Here is an 8,624-nt window from a genome sequence, read left to right as displayed (position 1 = left end):
ATATAAATACCGCTAATTTTACAGTAATTATGTGATATCTTCAAATAGATAATAGATAATTGAAATGTGGAACAAGAGCGCCTTAGACAATGTCATTTTGCGTGAGGTACCGTTATCACAAGTCACCTAGTGGCTTTCCGCTTTCAGCCATTTAGAAACGCGAAAATAAATGTCGATTTTCAAAATGAATTGAAATCGAAAGCAGATAAGTGAGTTGTGATTACGGTATCTCATGTAAAATAACATTGTCTACGGCGCTCTTGTTCCACATTTCGATTATATTTTATCTATTTGAAGATATCACATAATTACTGTAAATTTAGCGGTATTTTAATTTCGCCGGGATGAGGCCTTTTAACGAACGTAGTCCTATAATCCCTTTGTTTTAAGGTCAAAATAGTGCAGTAAGGATGGGCTCTTCTGTACTAGGTAGTCTTTCCTGACAATCTATTAACTTCAAATTTCATCAGATTTAAATCTCATCATGTGTCGGAGCCCACATAAATAGTGGGTTCATCCTTCATAAATAATGGATTCCATCCTCCATCATTATTCCATAAAGGGTATAGCAAATCAGTCATAATAATAATTGCTGTGAATTATGAGGATCATGTAGACCAGCTCTCTCGAATCAAAATCGTCTTTATTTGTTATAGCTGTGCATACACTGCAATAGTGAATTTATTTTAATAATTTTGAGTAAAGCTTTCGATTTAGTTTGTTTTCAATGTCGGCATTCGTTTTCGTTTAGATGATTGTTTTGTCGGTAAAATTATTCATTGTAACAATATATTTGATGAAAGAACTGAAGCTCTTTGTAATATACTTTTCAGTTTCGTTGTCATGCAGAAATAGTGTGCACTTCAGATTTTTTTTATTAAATTTTGTATTGTACTGAGCTTTTTTTGGTGTATGATTTCTGTTTTACAGATTCAGTTCAAATAATACGGACTGGAATGATTTCCTTCGTTTGGTTTCAGATTTTTTTTTTTTTTTAATTAACATTTTTCAGTCGTTTCTGTAAGCAAAAATTGGGTGTCCTGTTATGTTGGAAGCAAGTAGACTGTGGAGTACCGTTCCTTTCCTTCTATAGCAGCTATTCTCTCAAGAGTGTTTCAGTTTAACGTGATCTGTTGTGGTGTGTGCTTTGTGGGAAATAACATGTATGCCCTTTTTCTATTTTCTAACACAGCTTCCGATTCTTAATATGGAGATGAAGCTATTGCCCTTGTGTGCAGCTTCATTGGTAGCTATAGCCCTTGCTCAATCCAATCTTACTATCATATTCACTGGTGGTATTGGGAAAAATGGGTCAACTGTGGCTGTAAGTTGTGATCTGTTAGCTTTCTTGCACGCTGGAACATGTCCTCACTTCCTAGTAATTAATTTCGTATTGTGCTTTTTTTTCTTTCTTCGTTGCATATGCGTTTAGTAGTCAATTTGTGTTTCGCAACTCTTTATGCTGTGAGTAGTTAATATGTGTTTGCAAGCTTCTATGTATTTAATTTTTAAGTATTTTGTTTTTAATACTTTGAATTAGATCTTATAATACCCGGTATGGTAAGTATCTGTATAGGGTAAAATGTGTGACACAAAATAGTATAATTTCATGATGTTAATATGCGTAAGTAACGTTAAGTTTTATAATTAGAAGTAGTCCAACTAAAGTGCCATTCGATGTAAAATTTGATATATTTAATGTTTTGTTTTTCTTAACCACTCTTTAAGTCAAAACGCGAAATTTAAATTTAAAGAACATAGCGTCCAAACTCTAGAAAGTATTGTCAAGTCTAGTAGCTTTTTCTAAAATTATACGTGTAGCTGAGAAATACGTATTTACCGTGTGATACTTCAGAACTTCACATTAAGACGAATTTCACAATACTATGTAGCCTAAGCTATGAATACAAGCTATGAATGTAAGCTATGAATACAATTTCAGAAAATCTCCAGCTCTGTTTCATAACATTTCCTTAATTCTTGAACGCTATGATTCAGATTTTAATACATGTTTTATTCTACAATGACATATTAATAAATAAAAAAGTACGCAAAATAGCATAAATTTTAGTTCGAATGTAACTTATAATAATCAATCAGATTTAATCGTAAAGTGTACTTATTTGAAGGTTATTGAATTAATGGTATTGACACATTTAAATTGTTATTTTTGTTATTTTTAAGATATAAAGAAAATCATATTTGTAATAATTGTTGTATCCATAATTCAGTAATACAAGTTACAGCATCTTACGTTGATGCGTAATATCTATCCACTTCCGATCAGCAATAGATACGTAATAATACGCATGAAGGCAGGAAATTATAATTTATTAAGAATTATTTGTTTTTTTCCCCACGAGTTCTGATCTTTTCTGCTATGATTTTAGACACACACACACACACACACACACACACACACACACACACACACACACACACACACACACACACACACACACACACACACACACACACACACACACACACACACACACACACACACACACACACACACACACACACACACACACACACACACACACACACACACACACACACACACACACACACACACACACACACACACACACACACACACACACACACACACACACACACACACACACACACACACACACACACACACACATATATATATATATATATATATATATATATATATATATATATATATATATAAAATACAAAAAGTTAATGGTTGATAATCTTAACAAAAATGTGCCAAACGTGATTCTCATTAAAGAAGTTATAATCGTTATTATTATTAATATTATTGAAGTTATATTTACTACGTGATGTCAAGCAATTTAACATGAAAGCAAGTTTGAGCTCTCATGAAACCGAATGCTTAGCAAGTGTGAAAATTCTGCTTTGATACGTGGTGAGGATATTGACGTAGTATTGTGAGGCAATTCAAAACTGCCAGAGGTAACAAATAACGAATTGGTGGGAAAAGCCAAAAGTAGTAATAGTGAGATCTGATGTGTTAACAGTACCACACAACGACAAGAACCGTGTGACCGGTCTAAATATTTCGTAAACTAGTTTCGTCCATGAACTTATTACTGAAACTGTCATTACTGATTTCCGTCATTTTTCTGTTTAGTTTTAGGATATATGTATTCATTGTTTATACGGTTTAAGTATTTTGAGATAGTAAGTTAGTTTAGAAGCAAGTAAAAAGGAATAAAATATTATTAAAATACTACTGTATACATTGGTGAATAAATATTTTATATTGTAATACAGCGCATTGGATACATATGAATCAACATTGTGAAAATTAAACGTTACCTGATATTAGGTTACCTGTTATTTTGGTTACTCGTTCATTGTAACCAACACCGAAGATAATGTAAAAATATTTTACATACAAATCTTTCTTTTCTTTCATAGCTATAAAATTAAAGGGGTAACTAAATATTTAGGTTTAAAATATATTCCTAGAGACAGTATACACAAGCTCAGAATTTCCATCCTGTTTTGTAGTTTTGTCTTTTTCCTCAATAAGAGCATTGCTTGCTTTTCCTACTACAATCCTATTCGTGTTGGTTTTTAGAAATTAATTTCCAACAACTGACTTCAAAAGTTCTAAAAGATGCATCTATAGTTTAGTAATGCACTGTGAATAAACATTATTATTAAAAAGCGAACTTTTCGTAACTAAAGTACAGAAAACCAAGCAACACTATTAGAAAGTTATAATAGCCAGTAGTAGTGAGTGCACTTAATCACTAGCAATTGTTGATTAAATGCGCTTAAGCTGAATGTCAATGCACAAAGTCACTAGTGGTTACAGACTGTTTTTAAGGTTTATGGGTAACGAATTTGGCACCCTCACTAGCTTAAGAAATATCGCGTTGCGCGACGTGCAAGCCCTGTCTCTCTGCTGTTGCTGTGATCTCGGATTTCCACTGAAGGAGATGGCATCAAAGCATGGTTAGTCAAGTCTCTTCCATTCTTCATTCTTCTTGCCAAACTTTGCAGAGACCGTCGAGTGTGCGCGCCCAACGCTCGTTTCAACTACAGGAACCCACAAAAATTTATAGGGAATGCATCAGGAGATTTCACAGGAATGTATGTAAAAGGGATTGCGTGAGTTCGTGTCATCCGTTCCATGTACTTCACCCTTGACTTAACTGTATGACTGAACCAATTATCCTGGTGAAGGTCAATGCGAAGAATAATGATGGAATAGCATGGCGGTATAGTTGCTTCAAAATGTTCATCTGGTAATACGCTTCATTAATTTTAACATTTTGTCCTCTCTGCGCAGTGTGAATTGCAGTGACCATCATGAAAAACATTCCAGACTTCCACGTACCCAATCAGAACGAACTTTTGGAATCAGGGAGATGATAGAAGATGCACTTTTTATCTTATTCCGACAGATGCATCGTCCCTCGACCAAAGTCACTAGAAACTGTCACATGTCCCTCACAAGATGATGTTCGCACAGTTTTCAACTGTTTTTGTCTTTCTCTCTGTGATATGTGGGGGACGGAGGACATAAACTCGACCGTTATGGTTCTTTTAACATATGTAAATTTTGCTCAGTTATGCGATTTATGGTCAAAGCGGAACGTTTTACTGCCTTTACTATTCCTCTTTGAGACAACAGGTTCTGTCATCGCAAGGAACACACTTTTTGCACCACATCAGGGGTACGTCCGAGTTTTCGTTATCGATAATACCCAATATTGAAGGGCCCGTTTTGTTGCGATTCAACACTGTGTTGAACCGTTTCTTTGACATATTGAAACCTAACCATTTGTCATACGATGTTCTCTTGTTTGACTATAACTATAGCAATATCGAAAAGGACACAGATGTATGTTATGTAGTCCTCCCAAAAACCAGTAATTTTCGCAACCATGTGGCCATTCACACACGCAATAGGCGATCTCCCTGCAGGTCAACATATAGCATTTTCGAACCACCTGTAGCAACTTCTGGGGCGTTGTACATGCGTACTGCTATCTAATGATCGAATTCATTACCTTAAACCTGAAACGATTGACCTTCTGTATTGATTAAAATGCTTTACACTTAAGTTGTATGTCACTGCACATGGCATCACCGTTCTAGTTGAGAAATGTGTTTTTTGAACCCACTAGTAGTTTTTTGTAAAGCAGTACAACTATTTTTTTATCACCTTTACTTTGCTTTACGTTTAGCATTTTGGTGTTAATGTCAAAAATGGTTAAAAGATTATTATTATTATTATTATTATTATTATTATTATTATTATTATTAGGAAAAGTGGCGGACAATCAAGTGATAGTTTTAGTGGTGTGTGATCGACGATGTAAGTCAATATTTTTAAACCTCACGAAGTTGCTTAAGGTTTACAATATTTATACCTTAAAATAATTCCATCTGTAATATGGTAGCTGTATACTGTTAACACTGAGGCAAAGTTAATTGAGAGCTCAAATTCAGTTACACTACAGTAGTTTTGTTGTGTTTTATGAATCTTTTGGCTTAGAGAAATAGCATAAGAATTAGCTATATTAGGTATACAGATTCGTATATTTGTGTTCTAGCTTTAATAACCTTTTGCTAATATTTTCTTCATGTAATTTTACAGGGCACAAGTGTTCTATCGCCTGTAATACCATTTAGTTTAGTGGTGGTGCCAGCATTTATCATTTACAGAAAAAGTATAGATCAAGTCTATGAAAACCATCCCGCCCTGTACATTCTAGCGTTTGGAATGGTGGCCGCTAAAGTTACTAACAGGCTAGTGGTAAGTTTGCCGTGAACTGAATAGAGGTCTGATAACTCTGTGTCAGTAACTGAATACGGTTTTTAAAATAAATAAATAAATATATACAGTGAAACCTCTCTAAAGCGGACAGCCGTGGGGAATCAAAAATTGTCCGCTATAGAGAGGTGTCCGCCTTACAGAGGTTTCAACATTTTCTTACGTAAATTGATAAACAAGGTAATATGCAATTAGAAAAAAAATGTTTTTGCATACAGCACGCATTTGTGAATGTTACCAAAATGATACTGTACCTGCAATATCTTGCGTCATCCAATTCCCTATGTTCAAGACAGAACATGGGAATAAGATGTTATAGTTTTCTGCACTTTACACTTATAGCTACTTACTACGTTTTCGGTTTGTTGCTTTAATTTGTGAGTTAATTGCAGTCCAGTAATGATTTTTTTAAAAGACAATATGTGTGCCCGTGGTCAAAAATACCAAAATTGTCTTCTGCTTGGTTAGAGATTCCAGCGAGACAGTAGAATGATGTGTCATCCCAAACAGTGGGCAACTGTCAATCACTTTTGTTTCTGAAACAGGTAGGGTGGGAGTGAAATGCAAGCAAAGGACATAAGGGTGTTGTGAAACAGAGACCCCTTCCTCAGGGTTGCTGAACAGACAGTTTAGGAGGCAAAATGTTGTCACACCCTCATATTCTTCCTTGGTGACATAGTATGAATTACTAAAAGTGTACTTTTACTGTACTTTTCAACTTGTTCTTAGAATAAGTGTCCGTAATAGGAGGTATATAATACCTATAAAAGACAAGAAAGACTGTCCGTGTCCGTACTAGAGAGTGTCCGCTTTAGAGAGGTTTGCCAATATGTTTTTTTCCTATTACGATGTTTGGGGATTACAAAATATGTCCGTTACGTGAGGTGTCCGCTTTATAGAGGTGTCCGTTAGTAAAGGTTTCACTGTATATATATATATTAGAGTTCCAAACTATTCTATGCATAAATGTAGGAAGTCTTATAGAACGACGTCTCCCTGCCTGTCAACTGGTATCAGAGGAAAAATGGTAAAACATAACGAGAAGCTGGTTTTTAGAACCGATTCAGTGTCCCAAGAATAGATTCATCTCTATCTCGACTAAAACCGAAAGCGGTAAAAAATGTACTACTACTTCCGGCTTCAATATTGATCTTCATAGTAGAAACAATCAGAGATAGCGTGTAACGGCTTTTGCGAGGGTGATTCAGAAAGTAGTGCCTCCAAGATGATACCTTTATTTGTGTTTGACAGATAGCACCGATACAGGTATAAGTAGAAAGCTTGCAATGTCAGCTACAAATGGTGGCATCATTTTTCAGCATAGTCCCCATTACGGGCAACACACTTGCGCCAACGCGAAACAAGGTTTTTCATGCCTTTGGCGAAGAATTGTGATTGCTACTGGCGACACCATTGCCGAACTGCTACTTCCCACCTTCGCGTCACAACTGTAGCGTTGACCCTTAAGGTGATTCTAAAGTTTGGAGAAGAGCCATAAGTCGCAGGACAAGATCCGGACTATAGGCAGGATGAGGCAGAATGTCAACAACACTTTGCCAGCGGATGGAATAAATTGATTTTTTTTTTTTTTTTTTTTTTTTTTTTTTTTTTTTTTTGAGGAGAAGAGGACTTGTGGCGGTACTCCATCGACTGACGCTTCGTTTCCGGGTCGTAATGGGGTATCCACGACTCGTCGCCGGCGGGTCCTGGGGGCAAAACCTTCAGCAGTCAGAAATTCAAAGACAGCCCGTCACCACTGGATGCCATGGATTGTTTCATTGCTCTGGAACGAGAAGAGATAGGAGAGTGAAACAAGTGACATTTTATAGCGTAAACATAAGTGCATTAGTAATAAACAATATTCAATTAGTGATTCAGAATGTTTGCAGCACCATTGACCAAGTAGTGGGTCAGTGGAAGATTACTTTCTGAATCACCCACGTAGATTTCATCTCAGTCTATTCTTCAACTGGAACCAGTAACAGTCAAGACAAGTACAATCAATCCGGTTTCAATATTGATTTCTGTATAGTAATAATTGTAAGAGGTAGGAAGAAACTATTTTTGAGATGGATTCGCGTCCCGAAGAATAGGTTCAATCTCTGATCTTATCTCTCTATTGCAGCCGGAAGATATAGTATTTTCACCTCTGGTTTCAATACTGAATTCTCATGGTTTGGAAGTCTATCGTAGTTTCATAATGTGAGAAGAACTTTACTTATGGTTTTGTAACTCATCGTCATGGCATACGTGCTAAGTTGTTGCAGTTGAATTGACTAATTAAATGATAAAAGAAGCAATCGAACACGCAACACGATTAGTCGAAATAGTTACCAAACTGAGCAACGCATGTGAACTATTGGACCTAGTTATGTACCATCAGTCTCACCAAATTTTTGATTGGAACTCTTGTTCTGGTAAAATATATTTTAAAGTAGGAAATGCATTTCCCGAATGATTTAGAAAACTGCATATTTTGTCATATTTGTGACTTAAATAGCAACATATTTTGCCATAGTTGTTAGTAAGAAAGTTTTTATGATTTTTCCATCAGTCGGACATGTCGGTGTTTACTGTTTAAATGAAATTCTACCTTCTCTACGAAGAATCCCAGCAACTGACAACCATACAGTGGCTATTACTTTCTTTTAAAGTGCTTTCGTTTTTCTTGCTTCATTGAAACTCGATCAGAATTAATTGTTGTGTCGTACAAGATCTTTCTCTTGTAAGTAATCATTGGCTGTGTGGTTGTCGTACGCGTCTTCAGCTCGGGAAGCTCGGATTCGATTCCTGGCGGGACCTCATGTGATTCGGATCCTATGTTAAGCTATAG

The 8,624-nt window shown here is 35.8% G+C and overlaps 1 protein-coding gene across 1 annotated transcript; it reads left to right on the top strand.

Annotated features, from left to right (window-relative positions):
- Window positions 1-906: 906 nt before the first annotated feature.
- On the top strand, window positions 907-8,339 carry LOC145678323 (choline/ethanolaminephosphotransferase 1-like). Its single transcript, XM_081748331.1, has 3 exons — window positions 907-1,324; window positions 5,615-5,773; window positions 7,411-8,339. The coding sequence occupies exons 1-3, from the start codon at window positions 1,166-1,168 to the stop codon at window positions 7,591-7,593; spliced, it is 501 nt and encodes a 166-aa protein (XP_081604457.1). The 5' UTR covers window positions 907-1,165; the 3' UTR covers window positions 7,594-8,339.
- Window positions 8,340-8,624: the final 285 nt, after the last annotated feature.

This window comes from Thermobia domestica, unplaced genomic scaffold (genome assembly GCF_964235325.1).
Source record: "Thermobia domestica unplaced genomic scaffold, izTheDome1.hap1.1 HAP1_SCAFFOLD_2479, whole genome shotgun sequence".
In the NCBI taxonomy this organism is placed as follows: domain Eukaryota; kingdom Metazoa; phylum Arthropoda; class Insecta; order Zygentoma; family Lepismatidae; genus Thermobia; species Thermobia domestica.
Note: the sequence above shows the minus strand (reverse complement) of the source record. Positions and strands in the feature narration are given on the sequence as shown.